General features: G+C 41.5%; 1 protein-coding gene and 1 pseudogene across 2 annotated transcripts; both read right to left on the minus strand.

Moving 5' to 3' along the window:
* Positions 1-281: 281 nt before the first annotated feature.
* LOC306656991 (trafficking protein particle complex subunit 2-like protein) lies at positions 282-983 on the minus strand (annotated as a pseudogene). Its single transcript has one exon. The product of its transcript is annotated as a trafficking protein particle complex subunit 2-like protein (transcript).
* A 6,612-nt stretch (positions 984-7,595) lies between these two features.
* Positions 7,596-26,062, minus strand: SLC19A3 (solute carrier family 19 member 3). Its single transcript, XM_079132635.1, has 6 exons — positions 25,717-26,062; positions 17,990-18,141; positions 14,714-15,527; positions 10,960-11,152; positions 9,306-9,447; positions 7,596-8,593 (listed from the first exon to the last, which is right to left on the minus strand). The coding sequence occupies exons 2-6, from the start codon at positions 18,137-18,139 to the stop codon at positions 8,435-8,437; spliced, it is 1,458 nt and encodes a 485-aa protein (XP_078988761.1). The 5' UTR covers positions 18,140-18,141; positions 25,717-26,062; the 3' UTR covers positions 7,596-8,434.
* Positions 26,063-27,580: the final 1,518 nt, after the last annotated feature.

Genomic DNA, 27,580 nt, shown 5'->3' on the forward strand with positions numbered 1-27,580 from the left:
TACCTAAAAGTGGCACACCTGCTCATTTAAGACAGATTAATCAGGATAATAGGACCATTTGAAAGACCAAGGTGAGACTCTACAATCTGAAATATATGTAAGGTCTTTGAATGTTTTGAATTCCAACTACCTACCGCCATGTTTTTGTGTGTGAAGACAGACAGGTAAGACTACATAAAGCTCATTTAATCTTATTTATGGTGATGAAAACAAATTCAACTTTTTTTTTTTTTTAACCTCAAAAGGCCTTTAGTGGAGAGACAACTTGCACAAGCCTCACCTGGCTCCTGGGGCACATTGCAACATTCAGGACAGAAATGACAAAAGAAGAGGTCTGTAAGCACAGTTCTGCACAGGCTGCATCTCTTCAGGGCAGAGTCCTCTCAGCACACCTGGATCATTATAGACGTCACCAAGTTGTCGAAGGCCCCAGGGATATAAAAGGGGTTGCACATCACATCTGTGTAGGAGTAATGCAGCTTCCAGAATTTTGTTGCTTTGAAGGGTTGTGTTGGAGGAATTCACCACCATGACAAACCTCACCTTGGAGTTGGTTATGTAGCCATAGACCTTGTAGTCCTTTGCCCGGTAGCTCAAAGCCAGGTAGAGCTCCCTCTGGTCCACAAGGGCCTTCTCCATGGTGCAGATCTTCTCATCCACCACATCCAGGGAGGTGGATGCACCATGTAGTGGGATTCAGCTGGCTCTCCATGGGGGTGCTGCTGCTGTATAGAGGGTAATCCCCCTTGGCGATCACCACAATGCACACCACCATCTTGGGAGGCCCCACCAAAGTCAACCTTTTGTTATTATCTGAGAGTAGAAGTCTGTCTGCCATCATAAATGCAAAATAAGCATGTATTCATACTTCTTTGGGGTCACATTTCTATCTCAGATATAGTTGCTCTTTCATAGAGAAAAATCTATCTGAAAAGATGATTACAGTGGTTTTCAAAATGGCAGAACAGAGGAGGTCACTTTCCTGACTGGCTTCATGGTGTAAAACCAAGAAAGCTGACAGGCAGCATCTCAGTAAGATGGGTGAACAAAAAAAAAAAAAAAAAAAAAAAGTGTGGGGGGTGGGGCTTTACTGATTTAAAACTGGACATTCAAAGCAAATTGGGGACTCAGAAGGCTGGATATAATAAAATAATGCTGAAGCTACTGGGCTGGAAGCACCAGAGTGGACTCTTCATGAGCAAAGTGAAGAGATAAGGGAATTAAAGGAACCTGCATTTTTAGGACACCTGAGGTATGTCTAGGTACAGAGCATTGAGAGATCAAGGACATTGCCTGATTAAACTGAAAGGTGCATTGCACAATACCCTTGTGTGGGAAAGAAGCTGCCATCTCCAGGTGGTGACTGGAGGATAAAGGAAGGAACTATATTGCAGCCGTGGTGCAGAGGTCAGCAGCTAAGGAAGCCGATTCCTGGCAAACCCAAGTTTGGCCCATAATACAGGCCTGGCAAACCCACACTACAAGACATAGAGTGTGCCTATGCGACCAGGAGAAAATCAAACATGGAGAAAGGTTTACACAGGGGACAACTGCTTGTGGAAACCCACTGGCTCTACCCCTCTCTCTCCAGTCTTGCTACTTGCAGGACCAGCTGGGAGAGACATATCAGGCTGGGAACTCAGAAGGGTGGGGGCAGGAGAGATGAAACCCAAGACCAAGAAACATGGGGTCTGCTGGTGACTTAGGAGACTAAGAACTGGCTCCACCACCACACAAGTGGAACCCAGGGGAGATCCCTGGGGTGTAGTCTTCCAGCACAGACCAACAATTACTGGGCCCTGGAGGTGCGCTGATTCAGAATCTCCAGACCAATCGGCATTCAGCCAAGAACCTGGAGCCCACAAACCTTAACCCTGCCTCCAGGAACTCTGTCCACAGGATCACCTCTCACTCCAGCAGTCCACTGGGTGGAGCACAGCACTCCAGCTGACTCCATCGAACCCTGCTGAGAAGCGAAGCTGAGAATATTTTGAACTCCAACAGAAAGAATTCTTTAACTTTTCATCCAGAAATTTTTTCTTTTTCTTTTCTTTTCTCTGTTTAATTGTGACCTTAATGGTACATGGATATTTATACATACTCATATTTGTTTTGTTTCTCATTTCTAGCATTTTTGAAGCTAATTGTTTTTCATGGATCAGTTTTTTGAAGACTAGGATGTTTGATTAGTATATTTTAGTTTTGTTTGTTTTCTTTTTCTTTTTAAATTTTTTTACTTTATAGTTTTTTCTCTAACCTGTTTCCCTTGATTCCCATTCTTTCTTTTCTTCCACTGACAGCCAATCTCTATTGTTCCCTCTTTCGCTCATCCTTTAATGTTTACTTCCATCTTCTCTCCTCCTTCCTCACAATCATTCACATCCTGTATCACTTCTGTTCACTCCCTATCTACTACTTGAAATTGTATACCCTTTCACAAGCTTGCTGTTTTTACTGTAGGCAATAACTGATCATATAATTTCTGTTTATTGGGATAATTAACATTATAGATGTCATAGTAGGAACTATTTGGTTTAATGCTATATATTGTTTGCAATGGTTATTGTTATTATTTGTCTTCCCTAAACAGTGAGGCAGTGGAAACCTTCAGGGACACTCTAAGTCCACAGGGTAGAAACTCTACTGCCTCAGATCCATACTGTTAGATGGGTAGACACACAAACAACATGAAAAAGCAAGGGAATAAATCACCCCAAAATAAACCAAGATACTCCAACAGAATCCATCAATACCACAGTGGAAGAAATGTCAGAGAAGGGTTTAGAATGTACATAGTTAAACTGATCTGTACAGTAAAGGATGATGTAGGACAGCAAATACAGGTAGCAAAAGATCACTTCAATAAGGAAATAGAGATTCTGAAAAAAAAAAAAAGATATCATTGAAATGAAGGAATCAATAAACCAAATTAAGAGTTCAATTGAAAGCATCATCAATAGACTAGCTCACATGGAAGACAATTTCAAGCAATGAAGACAAAATATATAATCTTGAAAACAAAGTTGACCATGGAGAAAAGATGTTAAGAGACCATGAACAGAACTTCTAAGAAATATGGAATAACCTGAAAAGACCAAATTTAAGATTTATTGGGATAAATGAAGACTTGGAGAGACAAACCAAAGGAATTTATAATCTTTTCAATGAAATGATATCAGAAAATTTCCCAATCCTAAAGAATGAAATGGAAGAATCAAATACAGGAGGTTTAAAGGACCCTAAATGTACAAAAGTACAACATACTCACAGCAAGGCTTATTATGATGAAAATGCCTAACATACAGTTTTAAAGACTGCCAGAGAAAATGACAGGTAATATTTAGAGGGAAACTAATCCAGATCTCAGCTATCTCTCAACCCAGAACTTCAAAGTTAGGAGGTCATGGAATAGTACATACCAAGATCTGAACAAAAATGGATGCAGCCAAGAATACCATTTCCAGAAAAATTAAGCTTCAGAATTGATGAAATAAAAATCTTCCATGATAAACCAAAGTTAAAAGAATTCACAACTAGAAGGACTGCACTATAAAAACACACTAAGATATTTCATGAGAAGAAATTTTTTAAAAAGTGAAAGCCAGCAAAGGGAGGAACTACACCAAAAGAACAGTGAACCAATGGATAAACCAATTCCAATTAAGAACCAGAAATAAATTGAAATGACAGGAAGTAAAAATCATATCTCAGTAATAACATTGAAGGTAAATGGCCTAAACTGATCAATCAAAAGACACAGACTGGCAGAATGGATTAAAAAACAAGACCCAAAAATACACTGCCTCCAGGAGACTCACCTCATAGGCAAAGACATCCACAGACTGAAAGTAAAAGGATGGGAAAAAATACCATTCACTGGATCTCATAAATAATCCTCATATCAGATAAAGTGGACTTCAAGTCAAAGTTTATCAGAAGAGATGAAGAAGGTCTAAATATTAAAATATTGCTTAAGAGAATTATACATGAACAAGACAAAATAATCATAAATATTTATGCCCCAAACAATGGAGCATTTATGTACATCAAACAAACTCTTCTTAATTCCAAGATGCAAAAGACCACAATACAATAATATTGAGTGACTTAACATACTTCTCTCAGCACTGGATAGATCCTCAAAATAATAATAATAATAATAATAATAATACAAATAAAGAAGCTGTAGAACTAAAAAAATTAATAATTTAGACTTGGGCTGGGGATATAGCTCAGTTGGTAGAGTGCTTGCCTCACATGCACAAGGTCCTGGGTTCAATCCCCAGCACCACACACACACACACACACACACACACACACACACAAATAATAATAATTTAGACTTAATGGACAGATATAGAATATTTGCACTCCTATACATCAGTGATGAATCAACTGAAAGAGAAATTAGGAAAACTATCCCATTCACAATAGCCTCAAAGGAAATAAAATATTTTGAAATCAATCTGATGGAAAAGGTGAAGGACCTCCACAATGAAAACTACAGAACACTAAAGAAAGAAATTGAAGATCTTAGAAGATGGAAAGCTCTCTCATGTTTTTGGATAGGCAGAATTAATATTTCCAAAATGGCTGTACTACCAAAAGTGCTATTCAAATTTAATACAATTCCTACTAAGGTTCCAGTGATCTTCTTTATGGAAATAGAAAAAGCCATCATGAAATTCATTTGGAAAAATAAGAGGCCCAGAATAGCCAAAGCAATCCTCAGCAAGGAAAGTAAAGCAGGAGGCACCACAATACCAGACCTTAAATTATACTATAGAACTATAGTAACAAAAACAGCATGGTATTGGCACCAAAACAGACACAAAGACTAATGGTACAGAATAGAAGACATGGAGACAAACCCACATAAATACAGTTACCTCATACTAGACAAAGGTGCTATAAACATTCATTGGAGAAAAGATAGCCTCTTTAACTAAGGGTGCTGAGGAAACTGAAAATCCATATGTAGTAAAATGAAATATTACTCCTATCTTTTGCCCTGCAAAAAACTCAACTCTAAGCAAATCAAGGACCTAGGTTTTAGACCAGAGAACCTGTGCCCAATGGAAGAAAAAGTAGGCCTAAATCTATCATGTTGATTTAGGAACTAACCTCCTCAACAAGACTCCTAAGAGTACAAGAAGTAAAATCAAGAATTAATAAATGGGATGGTATAAAACTATAAAGCTTCTTCACAGCAAAGGAAACAATTAAGAATATGAAGGAAAGTCTACAGAATGGGTGAAAATCTTTGCCACATGCACCTCACATAGAGCCTTAATCTCCAAGATATATAAAGAACTCACAAAACTTAATATCAAAAAAACCAAATAACCCAATCAATAAATGGGCAAAGGAACTGAACAGGCACTTCACAGAAGAAATATGAATGGTCAACAAATATGTGAAAATATGTTCAACATCTCTAGCAATTAGAGAAATGTAAATTAAAACTACACTGGGATTTCATCTCACTCTAGTCAGAATGGCGATTATCAAGATTATAAGCAACAATAAATGTTGGAGAGGATGTGGGGAAAAGGTACACTCATACATTGCTGGTGGGACTTAAATTGGTGCAACCACTCTGGAAAGCAGTATGGAGATTCCTCAGAAAACTTGGACTGCAACCACCATTTGACCCAGTTATCCCACTTCCTGGCATATATCCTTAGGATTTAAAATCAGCATACTATAGTGACGCAGCCACATCAATGTTCATAACAGCTCAATTCATAATATTTAAGCCCTGGAACCAACCTAGGTGCCCTTCAATAGATGAATGGATAACAAAAATGTGGTACATATACACAATGGAATATTACTCAGCCATAAAGAAGAATGAAATTATGGTATTACACCGTAAATGGATGGAACAGAAGGCTATCGTGCTAAGTGAAATAGCCAATCCCAAAAACCCAAAGGCAGAATATTGTGATATGTGGATGCTGTTCACAATAGGCTGGGGGAGGGAGGAGTGGAGGTTCACTGAATCAGACAGGAGCGGTATCGGGGGAAGGAAGGAGGGATGGTAATGGGAAAGACAGTAGAATGAATGGGACGTCACTTTCCTATGTTCATAAATGAATTCACGACCAGTGTAACTACACATTGTGTACAACCATAAGAATGCGAAGTGATACTCCATGTATGTTTGATATGTCAAAATACATTCTACTGTCATGTATAAAAAGAACAACAAAAACAACAAAAGATGATAACTATATGAACAGCCCAGGAGAGGCTTTGTAGATTTTGGCGGTGATCCAAGATTGAGGCAGCAGGTTAGTAGATTGGCTACCGGAATGTACTCATCAGAAATCAATTTGGTTATATTTTATGAAACTAAATTACTTCCCCAAACTCTTTTGTAGTTGAGGTCATGACTATGGGATAGTTGTGGTTAGAGCTCCCGGGTCTTCTTTCTTCAGACCTTCTCCACAGTTGCTGTATTATGAAAACTGTCGGTTTCCACATACTTACTGCCTATACCATTTTGATTTTTAGTCGAGACTCTTGGTGATATGATTACAACCTCTGGAATACTAATTTTGCCTCTTCCTTTCTAACTTTTTGGTTTCTGATTTGTTTTCTTTTTTAATTGTGCTAACACCTTCCGTCCTTAGGAATAAGTGTAGAAGTCATCGGCTTTATTGTCCCCATTGTCCTGTTGTCCCTGGGGGACACACTCTAAGGCCCCTAGATGCCTGGAACCTGCATGCATAGTTTTCCTTCTGCACACATCCCACGACAACAGGCTTCTCTCCAGCATCTTTGAATTCCCGGCATCACTACTTTGGTACGTTGAGGTCATTTTTTAGAAAAATAAGGGTTGCTTGAATGCAGGCACCCAGATACCACCAAAGGTGATTTGAAAACGCAGAGAACTTCTGAGTGACTCCGGGTGAGTCCCGTGGATATGCTGGACCAAGGGATGATTCCCGTCCCGGGCAGGACAGAGAGAAGACCAGGACTTCGTTTGTGGCACTTGGAATACCATACAGTTCAGCTGAGGAGCTGTTTATTCCTGGGACTTTCTACTTACCAGACTGTCGCTGACACACCTGAAAGTACGGAAAGCAAAACTGGAGAAGTGGGTGCTGCTGTGTTAGGTTCGGGGCTGAATCTTATTTTCAGTCTAGTGAAAGAATTTTGAGATTTGGAGTGAAGTAGGTCTGAAATAATCTTCAATAAGTGTTCTTTATTCTCAGCGACTGACTGCTCAACATAATCTCCATTGTTAAGTTCCAAATGATGGATGTTCAGATAACTTATAGCAGAATTCTAACAAAAAAGCTGGACTCTTTAAAAAATTTAGATGCAATTTATTTAGCACAATCTCTGCATTGTGTACAACCATAGAAATGAAATTATGTACCCCATTTGTGTACAATGAATCAAAATGCAGTCTGTAAAAAATTAAAAGCCAAATAAAAATAATTAAAAAAAAATTAAGGGTTTATGGGGTGGGGGTATAGCTTGGTGGTAGATTGCACATTTATCCCATATGAAGCTGTGGGTTCAATTTCCAGCACCAAAAAGAAATAGAAATAAATAAACACAAATTAGATGTTTAATTTCCCCAAGTGTATGTTTATTTTTTTATAAATACTGTTAGAACCCCTGGAAATTCCTTGCACAGTGTTCTATTTTAGATATCGCACTGATGCAGCATTACACCCCTCTGGGTTCATGACGGGGAGGAGGCTCGCTGCCCCTTCCAGCTCACTGAGAATTGATGTGATTGTCTTGCTCTGGACAAGCAGGGGTATCTGGAGCTATTCCTGAGGTAGTTTCAACACAAAGCTCAGCAGAGCACAAAATGAAAAATAATCATGAAAAAAATGAAAATGGCAAAAATACCAAATCATAGCTCGTGAATAATGTTGTTTTCAGAATTGAAGAGCAGCCCCTAGAAATGGGACCAAATCTTGTTATTCTCTCAGAGAACTGCAAAATTAAAAAAGAGATACACTTACAGGAGAAGGAAGAAAAATGGCTCATGGGACCAAGAATGTCCCAGGTGTTGCCAACCTAGATCCGATACGCATTCAAGCCAAGCCACAGGTCAGCACGGTTAGTGTGTCTGCTCACTAGGGGGACCATCAATCCAAGGTGGCTGGTGTTGCCTTGGGGCTTGTTTCCATGCTGTTTGCACGTTCTTCTAAGTGACTGGAGCTAGAATTTCCAGTTACTGCTATTCAAGGGAATCCCCAACATGGGCTGTTCATCCGTGATGAGTCCTACTGACTACACACAGCTCAGCTGGGCTCACAGACATCTGCTCTAAAGCTGAGGCTTTGTTGTGGTTTTGGAAAGACTCACTGGAGTCCATGTGTGGCGACACATCTCAAGCTAGCCTTCTCAGAATCTTGCCTTCCCATTCACCGATCTGAAAACCATCACAGTTGATCTAATAAGGTCAGAACTTTGTTGCCATGACGGTGCTACTGGGTTCTTCTGGGTGTGGCTGAGTTGGACTCTGTACTTCCTTTTTGCATTTGGCAGAGTAGAGAATGTATATGCTTCTCATTAGGAAAATTCCAGCAATGACTGCAAAGTAGCTCCCGTAAACTAAAAACTGGAGAAAAACAAATAATTAGCCACATATAAAATCTGAACACCTGTGTCACTGATAATACGGAAAGATGCTGTCAATTTGTTTGGATTATGGGGTAAACGAGACCCAGGATCTGAGGATGGGCCATGTAGATGAGACAATTCCCTCTTCTAGCTTAGAAGAAGCAAGTGTGAAAACATAAGCAATGCAGGGATCCAGAGTCACTGGTTTTGGAGCAGATTGCCTAGATTCAAATTCCAGCTACTGTTATAAACAGAGAAAACACATTAGATTCCACTGATCTATCTATGTGTCTGTGTTTGGAGGCTGGAATAGTGCATTGTACTGTCTCAAACTCCTTTTTTTTTTTTCTGGAAACAGAGTCTTGCTATGTTACCCAGACTGGTCTCAAACTCCTAAACAAGTGATCCTCTAGCCTCAGACTCCTGAGTGCTGGCATTAAAGGCCTGTGCCACCAGGACTGACTTACATGCATTTATCTGTAAGGATGAATTTAAGACCCTGAGGCTACTTCTTACCTCTCTTACCCAGGTAAATGTCGACCTACATGGTGTCTTAATATAATTAAGGAATTGTGTGTTTTTATGTTTGCCTAGTCAAGGAATTCAAGAAATCAAACTACTGCTAGTTGGTGAAGAACTTTGGAGGCAACTTAGTTATTCTACATCCCCAGAAACTACATTAGTAGGAAAGCAGAGGTCCAGGCGCTTACCTGCGTGCTGACTTGCAGGTTGAGCCCTGTCTGATCCACCACAATCACAGTCATGACAGTCTGAATCACCAAGGCAATAAAGGTGTTCATTCCGAACACCAGGGCATAGCGCTCCACGCTAAGGTTCACTGCGATCTGAAATCTACCGTGAAATGTTGAACGAGTATGTTAACCACAAGGTACAGAGGATTCTTTCTTCCAAAGATAGAAACTGGAGAGAAAACGGTGTGGTTAATTGTACTTCGTGTCTAAATCCCTTAGCATACAAGACAGGTGGAGCAAAGGGATTAAATGTCATGAAAGATAACGGGAAAATTCCTCCAATTTAGTGTTTTCTAAAAATTAAACCTGAATGATTTAAATTCTCATAACATGAAAATATTGGCTGTCATGTGATTTTAGATACTGCTTCCCAGTGAAGTTTTAAGAAAATGCAAGGACTACCTAATCTGGGGAACACATTTTTTAGTATCATTTCATTTACTGTCAATTGCCGGCATTGACAAAGTTTAGTGTGGGAATCATTATTTGGAAGATCTAGATCATGAGTGGTTAAACAATTGACTGAATCTGCATTTAATTTTTAATTACAGAGATTTTTAAAATTCTTTGAAATGCAGGCTTTGGCTTTGAATTTTTTTTAACGGAAAAAAAACAAACAAAAAAACTCAAGACATGAATTTGATCCATTAAGCCATAGGAATACAGGGGAAAAAATAAACTCGCCAACTAGTTTCTTCTCCTTCCTTTGTCTCACAATGCTTTTCCTGCTGCTCTACTTCACTGTTTTGTCAATTGTTTATCAAAGATTATTCACAAGAAAAACAAATAAACCTGATAAAACTCTCAACTTTTTTATGCACCTTGAAATTCAAGTTTTTCTCATCTCTTTAGTTAATACTAAAGCACATTTCCTGTATTCAGCTTTAACTAGACTTGTACAAACCAACTCATTCCTTAATCATTTTCTAAAACATATCTCTGAAAAATAAATGCGAAGATTATAGGAAATCCTATATCCCAGAGATCTTCTTTAAAAAATGATTAAACGCCATTTGCTTCCGTGTATCAGAGCAATTACGTTTCTTTTCATCTTTGTATCTACTTTATTTCAGTATCCAACTTTTTATAACTTTCCTGGGAATATTTGGTTCACAGAAAAGTATGTGCTTAGAATTATTCAAGCGGTTCAATGAGATTAGTGATGAAATCTAAACTTAGGCATTTAAAATGAAATCACACTATACCTTACTATGGAAAATTGCTGGAAATTAAAATAAAATCCTTATGATGTATCATTGTTTCTGTTTTATCATGAAGAATTGCTGGAAATAAAAAAAATCACTGAAACCAGATATTGTATTCATTTGTGATTTAGAAGGTAGCAGAGCTTTTTTCCTGAGTGACTAATTTGAGCAAAATTCAGAGAGCAAACAGTTAAATGGCAAGATGACTTGGTTGCATTGGGTTTAAAATTTAGTAGTTTTAATATTGCAATTTAATATTGCAATCACTATATATTACAATTGATTTCAATATTGTGATCTGATATTGCAATTGCATTTAATGTTGTAATTGATTGAGATCCTTCTGAAGTTCTCAGAGGAAATTCAGGAATAGAAAAGAGTGGGAAAAAGTGCTTGGTAATACTCACACTGCTATGGTTATAAGAAGCATATAGCTGGACTTGAACAACAAATAGCCAGCGTAGCATGCCCAGATGCTGGGCGCGTAGTACATGAGGAGCAGAGACCCTGCGCTGACAGTGGAGAAGATGGCCAGAGCCAGCTCTCCCAGCAGATCCCAGTTGACTTTCACATAACCCACTGCGAAGGCAGCCAGGGCCCCTGCAAACGAAGCATGGGGAAAATCAACATACTGACATTGCACACAGGAACGATCGACTACCTAAAAACACCCAGCTCTCACGCATTTCTGAAAGATGAATGAATACCTTGCTTTCACAAAAATTGTGTGATCTGTTTAAGTGAAGATCTGTCCTTTTTCATCCAGGTTTTCTTCTCTTTTCATTTCCTATATTCTCAATTACTTGGTCATACACTTCTTTTTTTTTTAAATTTCCCTTTTTTATTTTTATTTACTTATTTTTTAAAATTTATTTTTATTGTAAACAAAATGGGATACATGTTGTTTCTTTGTACATGGAGTAAAGGCATACAATTTGTGTAATCATACATTTACATAGGGTAATGTTGTTTGATTCTTTCTGTTATTTTTCCCTCCCCCCACCCCTCCCACCCCTCTTTTCCCTCTATACAGTCCCTCCTTCCTCCATTCTTGCCCCCTCCCACCCCCATTATGTGTCATCATCTACTTATCAGTGAGATCATTCTTCCATTGGGTTTTTGAGATTGGCTTTTCTCACTCAGCATGATATTCTCCAATTTCATCCATTTGCCGGCAAATGCCATAATTTTATTATTCTTTATGGCTGAGTAATGTTCCATTCTATATATGTACCACAGTTTCCTTATCCATTCATCAATTGAAGGACATCTAGGTTGGTTCCACAATCTGGCTATTGTGAATTGAGCAGCTATGAACATTGATGTGGCTGTATCTCTGTAGTATGCTGATTTTAAGTCCTATGGGTAGAGGCCAAGGAGTGGGATAGCTGGGTCAAATGGTGGTTCCATTCCAAGTTTTCTGAGGAATCTGCATGCTGCTTTCCAGAGTGGCTGCACTAATTTGCAACCCCACCAGCAATGTATGAGTGTACCTTTTCCCCCACATCCTCACCAACACCTATTGTTGCCTGTATTCTTGATAATTGCCATTCTACTTGGGGTGAGATGAAATCTTAGGGTAGTTTTGATTTGCATTTCTCTTATTAGTAGAGAAGTTGAACATTTTTTCATATATCTGTTGATTGCTTGTAGATCTTCTTCTGTGAAGTGTCTGTTCATTTCTTTAGCCCATCTGTTGATTGGGTTATTTGTATTCTTCGTGTAGAGTTTTTTGAGTTCTTTATGTATTCTGGAAATCAGTGCTCTATCTGAAGTATGAGTGGCAAAGATTTTTTCCCACGCTGTAGGCTCTCTTTTCATATTGCTGATAGTTTCCTTCACTGAGAGAAAGCTTTTTAGTTTGTATCTATCCCAGTTATTGGTTCTTGCTTTTATTTCTTGTGCTATGGGAGTCCTGTTAAGGAAGTCTATGGCCATACTACCAAAAGTGCTATACAGATTCAATGCAATTCCAATTAAAATTCAAATTGATGTACCTCACAGAAATAGAGCAAACAACCATGAAATTCATCTGGAAGAATAAGAAATCCAGAATAGCCAAAGCAATCCTTAGCAGGAACAGCAAAACAGGGGATATCACAATTCCAGACCTTCAACTATACTACAAAGCAATAGTAACAAAAACAGCATGGTATTGGCACCAAAATAGACAGGTAGATCGATGGTACAGAATAGAGGACATGGACACAAACCCAAATAAATACAATTTTCTCATACTAGAAAAAGGGGCCAAAAATATGCAATTGAGAAAAGATAGCCTCTTCAACAAATGGTGCTGGGAAAACTGGAAATCCATATGCAGCAGAATGAACCTAAACCCCTATCTCTCACCCTGCACAAAACTCAACTCACAATGGATCAAGGACCTCAGAATCAGAACAGAGACCCTTCATCTTATAGAAGAAAATGTAGGTCCAAATCTTCAACATGTTGGCCCAGGATCAGACTTTCCTTTTTTATTAATGAGAAGGTTCTGTGGTTTCAAGTCTTGATGTGACACCATTCAGATACTCAAGGACCAGAGCCAAAGATTTATCTGTGTAAATGATGTCTTGTAAGGTTACTATGTTTGCATGTTTTAAATCCTTTAAGACTGAAACTTTCCAAGTTTTTCTAATTTGATGTAGGTTTCTGATTTCCCAAGCCCCATTTCTGACTGCAAGCAAAACTCCATTAAGATCCTTCTATGTTTATGATTTCTGAGATAAACACCTGTCGGTGACTGGACTTCATCAGATGACTTCCAGAAGATTGGTCACTCTCAACATCTGATCCCATTTTTAGATATTTGTGATCAATATCTCCTCAGGGATGGCCAGATCTGCAGTCGAGGAGGCCGCAGCGCCAGCCCCCGAATCCATGTCCCGGTTGAACAGAGCCTGGTCCTGCTCCACACCGCTGCGGTCGTACACTTCTAATCAGTATCTATTGCACACCAGGCACTAGACTAGGTAGAGGGTCCAGAAAGCTTCCTACCCACAGCAGTGCAAGGAGAAACCACACACCAAGGCTACACTGATCACAACACACAGGACAGAAAAGGATGAAACAAATAAATGCTCCGTGAGGGTCCTGGCCTCACTGCTGACCTGTCCTCTACCTTCTCTCGTACAGTTTTTCAGTCCTGTGTACCAGATAGGTTCCCAGCTTGCCTCATGTGCTTAACGTTTGGATGAAAAGACCTCTATTAATTTGTAGGGTTTAAGAGACTGTATCACCAACGGTAATCAGCGTTAGTAATTGTGGTTCTATTTAACAAAGTAAATGGCATTTAAGTTTCAAAATGACTAAAAATCAATCAATGAATTTTCCCACCTGTGACCTAAAAATGGGCCATGTCTACAAAGGTCAATTTCCCCCAAGAATTTGGAAGGTAGGAGCAGTCATTTCAGTGAGCCAATGTAGACACAATCAGTTTTGGGGAGTGACCCTTGAGCCCCGAAAAGGTAGACAAAAATAAAACACTCACCATGTGAGTTTTCTAAAACAGTTTGTCTGAGGGTGTGGAAAAACCTCACTTCCCAAAAAATATCTTCAAAGCCTCATTTGGCATTGAAGTTTCCATTTACAAGGATGTAAACATTTATTGTAGAATAAACTTCAAAGGCAGATTTCTCTCTGATATTAGAGTCTTGACTCTCATATCTCTTTTACCCCTCATTAAAAAAAAAAAAAAAAACTACTTTTGAAAATTGTTGGTATACAGAATTACTAGGATGAGTACTAGTTAGATCATTAACTAGACTCTCTCAGTGAGATTTTGGAAGCCTTAATGTATTTTATAAAATAATTAATAAAAACTCATTACTTAGGCAAGTCTTTTTCCTTTTGATATTAGAAAACACCTCCGGGAGAACAGGGAACACTCATACTTGTCCAAAGGATGAAATGGAGTCTGAGGGATTCAACTGCAATTTAAGTGTTTGGATCTAAGGTCTGAGCTCTTTGAATTACGTTTAGCTAGACATTACGCATTATGTAAAAGGTTATGATACTCCTTATTTTTCCAGAATCTTCCAATCTTGAAAAAAATTATCAGGCCTCTGAACAGAGCTAATTATTTACCACTCTGGAAAAATACCCAGAGAAATGAATTTAAAGTGCAGCCCAGCAAAGGAAGATAGAGTGATGTTTACCTACCTCCAAATGTTGCAATAGCTTCTACTGCTCCATTATAGACTGAGGAATCTTGGGAAGGGGCCTTGTCGTCCCACAGGATCTGCACATAGTTCAAAACCTGGTTAAAACCTGCAGTGGAAAAAGCCCACCACAGGGACCAGTAGAAAAGACGCTTTGAGGCGTAGCACTCTCGCAAATCCTGGAACCACTGCACACAGATCCTCAAAGCCTTGTTTCCTGGCTTCGGGCTGCTGGGCTGGCTCTCCTCCAGATGCTGGGAAAGGGTGCCTGATTCTTGACAGGCCGCCTCATGACTCCTACCGGCTTCTTCTAGGACAGCAGCCTGTCCTGGTGTCCTCTGCGGAGCTTCTTTGCTGGGTTTTGCATGGAAAAACATGCTCTTCTTCGGCATTGGTAGAAAGAGTGAGAAAAAGAAGGCCAGGGAGACGGAGGCCAAGGTGATGACGTTGAGGTCAAAGTAGGACAGGTTTGCCAGGGAAACCAGGAGCTGGGCCAGCACCGAGGCCGCCGTGTAGGCCACCAGCGTGGCACTCCGACAGTAGCCGCTCACCTTCTGGTAGTGCTCTGGGCTGACCACGCTGTATATGTAGGCGTAGTAGGCCACCTCGGTGGCCGACACCAAACCATAGACGCACTCGACCAGCTGCATGACCTTCACTCCTTGGCCAAACAGCAGCAGCAGCCAGGTGACGATGAAGCTTAGCCCCTGTAAGACGATGACCGGCTTGTAGCGCATGTAATCCGTGAGGACAAACACCGGGAGCAGCAGCACCAGGTAAGAGTAGGTCCAAACAGGAAGGATCTCATTGGTGATCTGCAAAGCAAAACGGCAAGACCACAAGCCCCGTGCATCTGTAGGGGACCTGCAGGGTGTAGCTCAGATTCTGCAGCTTACAGATCTTCTGTGGAATCGCATGACTGCAAACAGATTTTCAAGGAAACCTCTAAAAGACATTCTCCTTTCCCATTGGTGCTGCAAAAACAACCAGAACCTTTCCCCCCACAAAAAAAAAAAAAAAAAAAAAAAAAAAAGTGGGGGAGGGGAGGGAGTCCCAACTAATTTATACACTTAGCTATATCCCTGTAGAATATGATGGGAGAGTGGGCAGTCAGAACTTGATGTGAAATTTAAGTTTTAATGATATGTACAGTTAAGTGAATTTGTTAAAAGCTACCCCTGCTCCCTGGGTTTTCCAAGTTCTAAAACAAAACAAAACACAAAGAAACACCATTCCTTTTTTTTTTTTTTTCCCCCAGTATTGGGGATTGAACCCCAGGGCACTCTGCCTCTGAGGTCTCTCTACATTCAGAAGGTTGACCTTGAACTTGGGACCCTCCTGCCTCGGTGTCCTGACTCATTGGCATTACAGGCATCACCACCACCCCCGGCTCCTGGGCTGGCAGGACCTCTGCAGTCTGAGGGAAGCTGAAACCGCTCCCTAGTGATTTGGCAGAACAGGCTTGCCTTTCTGCCTTGCCACCCGACCACCAATAAGCCAGCACCAATCAGTCCTCCAGGGCGAGACACACACTCCACACAGCGTTTTCACTGCCAAGACTGGAGAGGGTAGAGCCAACCCAGGATACTTTTCTAGCTGGTGGGTACCTTTTTTGGTTGCATTCATTATAAAGAAAAAGAGAATTTTGCAGGGAGCGGGGACCTGGAACTGAACGCAGGGGAGCTTAACTACTGAGCTACGTCCCCAGGTCTTTTTATTTTAAGATAGGATCTTGCTCAATTACTTAGGGTCTCACTAAGTTACTGAGGATGGTTTTGAACTTGCCCTCCTCCTACATCAGTCTTCCAGGTTGCTGGGATTACGGGCACACGTGATCACGCCCAGTGAGATGCGGATCATTTAAGTAAGAGAATTCTGCTTTCTAGGAAGGAGGGAGTGCTGGAAGAGACAGCTGTTAATGTCTCGCCTGCTGCTAAAGACTTGTTGTTATTTTTAATTTTGTTTTTCAATTGTAGATGGACACAATACCTTTATTTTATTTATTTATTTTTATGTGGCGCTGAGGATCAAACCTACTACCTCGCACATGTTAGGCAAGCACTCTACCACTAAGCCATAACAGCCCCTACTAAATAGTTTTTAAAAACTGAATAAGAACCCTAAAGAAATATGGCCACGTGTCACCTAACAATGAGGAAATATTCTGAAAAGTGCATCACTGAGCAATTTTCTTCGTATCCTTATACAAACCCAGACGGCACAGCTGACTAGGTATGTAGTATATATGGTGTAGCCTGTTGCTCTTAGGCCATGATGAACAAAACAACACAAGATGAAATCAAACTCAAGAGAAAATGATGTGGTCAAGAGATGCGGAACCAGGATACACATAAAAACACACAGGCATGTGGGCTTCTGGTGGTCCCTGGCATGCTGCTTTACAGTAAACTTGTGTTGTTACAAGTAGGAGTATATTCTAAAACAGTGATTAAAAGCCACAAAATGGTAATTGCACAATCCAGGAAGTCATTTATTATCATTAAGCAGTATTATAGCCAGGCACCACACACATGCCTATGATCTCACTGACTTTCAAATCTGAAGCTAGCCTGGGCAACTTAGTGAGACCCTGACTCAAAGTAAACAGTAAAGAAAGGGTTGGGGATGTAGGTCAGTGGTAATGCACCCCTGGGTTCAATCCATAGCAATAAATAAATGAATAAGTAAATAAATACTATATACTGTATACAATTGTATACATAATATTTTTCTATGGATGGCAGCATGGTGGATTTGTTTATACCCACATCAGTATAGACACACGAGTCATACATTGCGCTGTAACGTAAGTTGGCTATGATATCACTAGCTGAAAGGAAGTTTTCAGCTCCATTGCAATCTTATGGGATCACCATCGTGTGTGGGATCCTTCATTGACTTTAGCATTGTTATGTGATGCGTAACTGTATGAAACTTTTTTATTAGATCTTGTTTATACTGAGCAGCCTAGCAGTTTACTAGGACTAGAGCACTGACCTTTTTTTAGGGAAAGTAGTATAAAGTCAATGGAGATCTGAAAGGTTCCTGTGCATTAAGACTCTGCAAAAGTTAAAATATTTCCTATACAGGTGATTTTTTGGTTGCCCAGTTTTGCAGATGTGAGGAGTGAAGAGCATCTTCATTGTGTGAAGAATACTATGATAATGGGACTCACTGATGTCAAAGTATTCTTATTTCAAATTAAATGAGACCCTATGTCCTTGTTTGAGTCCTACAGAACTGAACTCCATTGAGATAGGTGTGTGTATTAACTCACCTCTGTGCTGGTCAGGTTTTTACTTGGTCCAGATAAATATGGGATAAGAAATGGTTCTGAGGGTCTCATCATGGAGAAAAATCCAAACAAACAGAGGATCACGGTGGGATAAATCCAGGAATTGCCTGGTGAAGTTCTCAAACACTCCATGGCTAATCAAATGGAAAGAAAAAGCAAAAATTAAATAATATTTATCGCTTTTGGCATCCAGGATGTAACAAAAAGCGAATTATTCCTTTTCTTTTTTCTTCTTTTGAGGTGCTGGGGAGCGTAAACCAGAGCCAATGCATGCTAGGCAAGTGCTGAGCTCCAACCCAGGACCCTCTAAATGTTTTATGAAGGGATAGAGTTTCATCCATTTGTGTTGAAACAAAGAGGTGAATAATGAATAGCTTCTCTCAAATGTTGCTCAGTGAGCCGGTCATGCCCTCCTTTATCAATTACCTTCTTTTTCATTTGCACTGGGGGAAGCCAAAATGGTTATGAGTAGCTACAAGTTATTGATAAGCAATGGACCAATGCAAGCAAGTGAAACACTGGCTGATGGACTGGTTACATGCCAGGTGAGGCATGTCCAAGAGAACAGATGGAACTAACCCAACACTCCACCAGGAAAGGCATGTGCTCATTCACAGTCACCTCTCCATCACACTCCACTGGCCGAGTATTTTGCTGGACACATAACAGTTACCCAAGATATTTGTCAGGGGTGTCCCATCTTCTAAGAATTTACAGTTCTTCAGTTTAAAAATTAAACTGGAAGAAGACCCGACTTGCTGTCTCCTGTCACTGGTGCCAACTCTGTTGGGATGGAAGGCATCACTTCTTAGGTTACTACTTCTTAACTTTACCTTTTGCAGTGCTGGGTCTGTGAATGCTAGGCAAGGGCTCCACCACTGGCCACACTGCCAGCTCTTCAATCCTCCTTATAACTGGGCTCTTCTCCAATCCTGCAGTTTCAGGATTAATTAACTACCACTCAATGCAGGCAGGTAGGTAATTAATTTTTAACACTTTTTCCTACTATAGAAATTACCTGAAATTCAAACTTCTGACATATAACACAAGACGTTTTCATTAGTCACTACACAGAAAACAAACAAAACCGACCTTATTTTATGGTGACTGAACTTGAAAACATTTGCTTTGCCTTGAGGATTGCAGTATACATGAGAAAATTCATTCTTATTCCTTCATGTCTGAGATTAATTTACAGGAAGGAAATTAACCTGCTGTATGAGACTTTTCTGTATATTATCTTATTAAAGCCTCTTAGCAACTATAAAAGACACCATTTCCCCTGATTCTTAGGTGATTGTATGGAAGATCCAAGATGTCCAATGACTGGATTCAAACGATAGGGTCAAGATCTGAAGCCAGGTGTCCTCAGCTCCTATCAGACACTTTCACCACTCCACTGGCCTCATTCCTGTGACCCTTCCCCCTCTGCTGCTGGTAGTAACCCAAAGACAACCTCTGTTCACAGTGAGGGAAGGAAGCGTTTTCACAAACATGTCCATACTAGAGAGCGTGGCTTCATCTAGAGAGCTTCCAGAGGCACTAACAGCTTGAAAGTGGGCCAGAGAGAGGTAAAAGGGTGCTCTTCCAGAAGAACGAGTCTCCTGGGTGGAACTCCAGGTGTCCAGTTGCAGGATCCTGCCGAGTGACGCCACAGCTTGCTACCCACCCTGCTGTCACAAAGGGGCTCCAACACAGATGGATCTTGTTTTTTTTTCTTAAGTAAAAGAAGGTAAACACCATTTTTAAGACACAGTGAAGAGAACAAGATGATCAGATTTTGGAACCAGGATTGTGACCACAGTGAACAGCTATGACAATGTAAAATTCTGTCCAGGGCCAAGGTTGACTAACCTCTGCTCACTCCCTCACACCAGAAATCTCGGGCTTTCTCTTCTTCCTGATGCTGCTGGTTTTTCTGGGAACTCCTTATAGGAAAGGACATCCTCAGTAGCCAATTACTAAAGTCTTCTGAACGGTGATCTTGATGGGGTGGCATCTGCTGACTCTACATCAGGAACATTCTGTCCATCTGTGCTGACCATGGATTTGACCACCAACTCCGAGTCATCTTTTCCATGTATCTCAGAATCCTAGGACTACTCCCACGGTCACTGGCTGTTAAAAGGCCCTGGATTACTTATCTGTTTGTTTCCTTATGCTCTGGATATTGCTGCCCAACTAGATTGAGTTGTGAAAGTCAAGCAGAAAAATATGATAGATGCCTATGGAATGTAAGCCTCAGGAGGGCAGGGCCTGCTGTCTGGTTCACTGTTGTATCCTAAGTGTCTCAAACAGTGTCGGACACATAGCAGACCCTCAAGGAAGACGCTGAATGAATGGAATAAACAAACAACTGTAGCCTGGTCAAGGGTGGGGAAAGACGGTAGATTTTCAGAATAGGCAAGATGGTAGATTTTCAGAATGGGAGCTGGGGAAGGCTGTCCTGTAGAGGGGATGAGGGTCTAACTGCCCCCACTCCCAACCCCTGCCCTGCTGAGAGTAAGAACAAGTGCTATCTGATGTTCCTGAGTGAGCTTTCCTTTCTAGCTGCATCAGTGAAAGTCCAGGGAGGTCCTGGATTCTGCAAGAGCCTTGCAGTTCAGTTGCTTATCTGTGAAATGGGACAGCAACCTGGACTGCAAAAAGATCATTAGTTTTCCTTCTGGGGAGCTTGTAACTAAAGGTCTCACTAATGCATGGAAATCATTACCTATCTGTCATCATCTTTTATTTTTATCTTTTTTTTTTTTTTTTTTTCCAGCACTGGGGATTGAACCCAGGGGAGTTCTAACATGGAGCTAAATCCCCTAGCCCTTTTTATTTTTTTTATTCTGAGACAGGGCCTTACTAAGTTGCTGAGGCTGACCTTGTACTTATGATCCTCCTACCTCAGCCTCCCAAGTTGGTAGAATTAAAGGCATGCACACTGAACCTGGCTCTCTGCAACTTCTAACCCAGTGACTGTGTCCCACAGTATGTTAGTGTATATTGTGATCACATATGTATGTTTACATATTGCTAACCCAAACAGAAGTTGCAGGAAAAAACTTAGCTATACTCTGAAATGCCTCCTGAAAATATTGTTTGCATCATTAAAAAAAATATGCTTGCAGCTCACTGGATCTCTTTGATGCCACAATCTGAAAAACACTATTTAAAACAATGAAATTGGAATGTTGAGGATACAGCTGGGCTTTCTGGATACGAGGTAAGAGGAAAGATTAGTGAAGCTGGAATTAGAAAAACTGAGTTCAAGTCCAAGCTCTGATGTGAAAACCAGCACAAATCTCAGTGCCTCTGGCTTTCTTTTTCTGCTAGGGGAAGGGTAACCGTTTCTCATCTTGTGAAAAAAGTTGCTGCTGTCCCACCAGGGACCCTCCATGCTCTCCAATTTCATATCCAAGTCCTCTCTGTCTATTTGGGGCCTGTCTCCACATACCCACACAAGGCCACACATTTTACCGCTGCTTCCCATTTAGGAGATGAGGGCGCTGAAGTTCTTGAAGAATGATAATTTCTAGCTGGGATAGCTAAGGCTACTTCACTGTAAGGGGCTCAGCATTTTTCTCCTTCTCCTATAGAATATAAGATCTATTTGTACTTGATTTGGAGTTTGCCTGGAGGGGCTTCTTACTAGTTTTGTTTCCATCTACCTTAGGAACATTTCTTTTTATGTCACCTGTTACATGCTTGTAGTTTCTTGGTATCAGAGATCATTTTTTTCTCCTCTCTTTTATTCCAATGATTACCATGTTGTTGGCTTTTTCCACTTTGAACCACTTCCTTTTCAGTAAGGAATAAAATGCCATATTTGAAACTAACTTAATTCTTTTTAATTTTATTTTTTGTTACCAGGAATTGAACCCAGGGGCACTTTACCACTGAGCCACACCCCAGCCCTTTTCTATACTTGTATTTAGAGACAGGGTCTCACTGAGTTGCTTAAGGCCTCGCTAAGTTGCTGAGGCTGGCTCTGAACTCATGATCTCATGATCCTCGCACCTCAGCCTCCTGAGCTGCTGAGATTAGAGGCGTGTGCCACTGCGCCCAGCAACTTAATTCTTATACTGACCACAAGACATGCCCATGTGCCATCTTAAGTCTGTGGAGGAAAGAAGGCTTTCTTTTTCTTTTTTGAAGATAGAAGCACAAGGCTACTTCATTTTCGTTGCCAGGATCTAAGGAGTGAGTTACCAGAGGTTAGAACCCATTTACCAACTCTATTTCTGAGCTTCCTTTAGTTAGCTTCAGCTTACAGAGTTATTGTGTGAATTAAGCTCTTCCCATAAGTGTGCACATAAACATTTGCAGGTGTTGATCACACACGTATTGGGGAAACCACACATGCTTGGTTGGGACCCAAAGTCAACTTGCACCTTGTCTACATTTTAGATACGGACAGTGTCTTGTTTCCTAACTCTTAGGTAATGTGTGTGCATAAGTATATATACTCAAAAAACTCCATGGTTGCAGATCTTTCTAGGCATATTTTCCATTTGTATAGAATAGGCAACTATTAAAACTCAAAAACTGCAGAAACTGGCAGCACCGGAAGGCTTCCGGAATCTCTGGCATGGAGGAGGGTTTTCTAGTCAAGGAGGAGCTTTAGTTGACAGAGTCCTTCCAAGAGAGTAGAATGGTGGAAGGGTATCCCTTCTTCAAATCCTCTTCCACATTTGCTTAGAAGATACTATCGGAATCAACCCAGATGCCAGTAATGTAGAAGGAAACTGTCTAGAATCCCTAGTCTCCACCCAATTCCAGCCCAGCCCCTCTCAACTAATTGCTCCAGTCCTCTAGAGACGGGGTGCCTGAGGGGGGTGCCCGATCTTCACCTTCCTCCCCAGAGCTTTATGCAGTTAAACAGAGCAACAGTGTGATCATTTAAAATAATAATGAACCTCACAGCCTCTAAATTCCAAAGAGTTTGGGCAGCAGAGCCAGAGACATTATGCAAAAGATGTCATTTGCCCCAAGGCACAAGGAGCCAGTGTCTGTTAGGGAAGGAATAAACGAGCTGTTTTATTCCTTTTGCACACATACCTCAGAACACTGCCCCGTGACCAGAGGTGTGCGGGTGTTCCCCTCCCACCAAGCAGTCCCCTTTGGACACCAACGGGGTGTCCTCCGATTCAACTCAATCCTGAGGCTGTCCACTTGCAGAAAGTGAGATAGTGTCAGATTCCCCAGGTTAAGGGCTCAGTCCCACAAGACGACAAGCAGTAGGTTGTCACCTCTACTTGTGACAGACTGGTTATAAACTGAGGTTCCCATTACCCACTTCTTGGATTCAGTGAATTTTCTGTGATGGTTCAAAGAACTCAGGGGAACATGTTTACTGCCCCCTTCCCCGCTGCCTCCCTGGCACTGGAGATTGACCCCAGGGCTGCTCTACCACTGAGCTAATCCCAGCCCTTCTCCTTTTTTTATTTTGAGACAGGGTCTGGCTAAATTGCTCAGGCTGACCTGGAACTCAGAATCCTCCTGCCTCGGTCTCTGGAGTCCCCGGATTATAGGCAGGCGTCACTGTGCCTGGTGTTTGTTGGTTTTTTATAAGGGTTATTACAAAGGTTCCAGATCAGCAGGCAGATGAAGGAATGGCCAGGAGGAGGTATGGGGGCCACCGAGCTCCCAAGCCTCCTTTGGGGGTGCCAGCCCACCAGTACCTGTACATGTTCAGCAACCAGCTCTTCCAAGCTTGTGAATTCAAGAGTTTTGAGAGCTTGATCTCCAGGCCCATCCACACCCGCTTCCTGATGTTCAGCCCTCTAACCTGTAATCACTGGGTCTCTAGTGACTCGTTCTATCCTGAGGCTATCTAGGGGCCTCACTCTAAGATAAGCTCATTAGCAATCCTCAGAGTTATCTAGGGTCATTGTGAGTAACACAAACACTCCTATCACTCAGGAACTTCCAAGTTTTAGCTTGTGAGAGAAGCCTGGGAAGATGACCAAATACTGCCTATTTCATAGCAGTTACATGTTCCAAAGAGTCCACCTTTCCAGCCTTCGATGCTGCCAGTCAAGACCATCAGACAGAAGCAAACTAAAAGTCTGATTACTAAAAACGAAAGTATTTGCTTTTAGCTGATGGCAGAGTTGACAATCATTCCTTTTCACCAACTTATTACTAAAACAGAGAATTTAACTTTGAGTAAAACATCCAAATACAGCAGAGTTGTAGTCCATTTAACCCCAGGCAAGCTGCTGGAGGAGGGCCTGGGTAAGGGATCCAAGCAACTTAAAGGAGGAAACGTAAATGGAAAGGAGAGAGAGAGAGAGAGAGAGAGAGAGAGAGAGAGAGAGAGAGAGAGAGAGAGAGAGAGAGAGAGATTGATTGGATTTCATCAAAAAAACCACAACTGTTCATCCAGATACTATTTAAAAAATGTTAAGGGAAGCTGCACACTTAAAACACAGTGCCACTATCAGACAAAAGATCTGTGTCCAAAATAGATAATGAAGTCCTACAATTTAATAATAAAAGATGAGCAAAAGACCTAAATGCTTCATAAAACATGGTAAGTTATCAGGAATCATAACTTAAAAAAATGAGAACATCTCACAACCACTAGCATGGCTAAACACAAAAGACCAGCAACCAAATATCGGCAAAGATGTTGAGCCACTGAATTTGTATACGCTGCTTGTGGGAATGTAAAACGATACCAACTCTTTGGAAAATCGTTTGCAGTCTATCCAAGAAAATTCATATATTCATAACAGTAAAAAAACAAGAAGCAACTGAAATTTCATTAAATGGGGAATGTACACAATGTGGTATAGTTTAACAACTAATAGTAATGAGCAATAAAAAACAGTGCACTACTTCAAAAACTTGGGTGAATATTGAAAACGGGATGCTGTACCAAAGAATCCAGACACAAAAATGTATATAAAGTCCTAAAGCAAATAAAACTAATCTATGATGGTCAAAACTAGACCAGAGGTTGTCTGGAGTAAGAGGTCGGGAAGAACTGATTGCAGAAGAGCACAGGGCGCTCTTGGGGGTGATAAAGAGGCTCTGCGATTTGATGATGGAGATGGTTACAAACACCTGTCTAACCTCCCATGCTGCATTCTTAGAGTATACATTTTATTATATGCAAATCACACCTCGACAAAGATTATTTGATACATGGAACACAACAAATGGATCTCAAACATGCTTCCTAAAAGAACTCAGGCACAAAAAGGATATGCTGTATGACTGCATTTATATCAAGGCTTCAGACAAAACTACAGTACTTTATGCTGATATTAGAACTGTCATCTCTGAGGCTGGGGGTCACGGACTGATGAGGGACACTTCTGGTGTGACTAAATATTCTACTTTTTGATGGGATGGAGTTACATGGGTATACACAATTATAAATACTTAAAATCTCTATCTAGACCATATGTGAAGAACACCTCAATTTAAGCAAACGCACCCCATTCTGCCTCCTCCAAACCATTTTCCTGTGCACAACACTCTCAGTCTGGACTTTTGCTACTGGTACAATGACAAAGGTTAATTCCAAATTTCAGATGAGGGCAAGACTTCTACATAATCAGAAAACAGAGCAAGATCTTTGAATCTGGGTCTGTCCCAGAAGGTTAAGAATGGAAACAGTGCCCATAAATCAAAGCTGGGACAGGTTAACAAGTCTCACTAGTCTGGCCACATAGAATATTCTTTAAATGAACTCAGAGAGAATCAATTACCTGTTCCTCCTGTGCCCTAAATTTCTTTCTCTCTGTACTCAGGACTGGTTTCCTGGCGTCCAGTTGAACTTCTACTCCTTCCAGCTGCCAGTCGTTGCAAATCCCAGTCACGGTGTCCCTTCTTCATCTGTGGGAGTCTCTCCTCCTTCAGAACCGACCTGCCCAGCAAGGTCTCCCAGCCCCTTTCCAAGGCTCCTGTCCACGCCCTTCAGCAACCACCCTCTTTTGGAATCCCAAAGGAAAAAACAAGAGTCCACAGCTCCACCCAGGAGACCTGGCTGCTCCCTGGGGGAGGGGCAACTCCCTTCCAGAGTGCAGGGGGTGGGGGAGAAAGAATCACAAAGGTCCCAAGAACTTCGGACCATTAGACACCTACTCAGTCTGAGCAGAAAGAAGTTTAAATATTGTGCAACAAACTCTCGTGTCTCCTGTCTCGGGACCAGAGCTGCACTTCCCGCCGAGACGGTGAGGGCTAGGACCCGGGTCCACCTTGGTGTGCACGGAGGAGCAAGGTCTCCACGCTTTTTTGTGTCTTAGATCTCTCTTTAAAAAAATAAAAAAGTATATATACATATGTGTACGTATATCTTATATATATGTGTGTGTGTATGTATATATATCCTGTTTTCAAAATGTACTGAAAGAATGGACATTTTTTTAAGCTGTCTGTTTTATCTCAACTCCCTAAGGTTTCCCTCCCAGTAATGGGAACAAAGCCCTTAAAGCTGTTCTCTGTTCCCAAACAGAGAGTAAAAGAGTAAATTGAGCCTGATAGCCAGATAGTGCTCAAACAGTAGGATTACCAGAAACTATTGACCAGAATCTACGCCCTATTGTAAAACATTGTGAAACATGTTGTATGTTATCAGCAAACCCAGACCCCCCTTTGAAATTTCCCGGCAGCTTTGTCCCCCCTTTTCCCCTTTTCCCCCTTTCATGTGTGACCCCTCCCGATGTGTGGTTTCTGCCTTTATAAACCTACAAGATTTTCTGCTAGGGACTCGACTCCTTGAGTTGGGTCCCAGCGCGCTGGAATAAACACCTCTTGCGGTTTGCATCAAGTGACGCCTCCTGCGGTTGATTGGGGTTGCCGTCCATCCATGGGACAGAGTTGGGGTTTCCTTTTTTGGGGGCCTTACAGTACAAAGTCCAGCAGTCTCCACCTGCTCCCCTGTTTTTCTTTCTAACTGGAACTGCGAGTCCTCAGCCCCCAAACCTGTGCAGGAACAGGAGTGTCTGCACAGCCAGGCTGGCAGCTCTGGTCTACAACAGGCTGAAAAACTGAAGGCGGGGTGATGGAATCGGGTGGCTTTGAGCCCGATGATTCCCAAGTGCAGCCGCCACCGTCTGCCAGTTTGGAAGGTCCAGAGTTGGGGAAATTCTCCCGGGACTCAGGTAAACTCCGCGCGCGCCCCTTACGCACTGGGACTCAAGGGGTGGGATTTTTCGAACCGGCTACCCGGGGACATCTACCTAAGCGAAGGAGTCAGAACAGTCAGGCTCAAAGCAAGACACCCACCCGACACTCCACAGAGATTAAGAATTGGCGACTCAGACCCACGGGGTCACCCGAGCAGTGAGAAGCAGCATCTGCAGCCGTGAAGATAGCGTGCTGGGGCTAACAGGGTCCTACACTCGGGCTGTGTGCCGGGGAAACAGCAAACGAGCGCACACATGCTTCACCTGCTGGATCCACAGGGTCTTTCAGAGTCGCAACCTCCAGGAGAAGTGCAGGGTACTCTCCTCAGCTAAAGATTCAACTGGGCATCGTGCCCAACGGAGGGCAGGCTTACCTGCAGTTGGCCCCTGGGACAAGGCATTTCAAGCAGAACACAAGCTACTCTGCCAACCCCGGAGGTTCCAT

Source organism: Sciurus vulgaris (assembly GCF_902686455.1).
Source record: "Sciurus vulgaris genome assembly, chromosome: 3".
Lineage (NCBI taxonomy): Eukaryota > Metazoa > Chordata > Mammalia > Rodentia > Sciuridae > Sciurus > Sciurus vulgaris.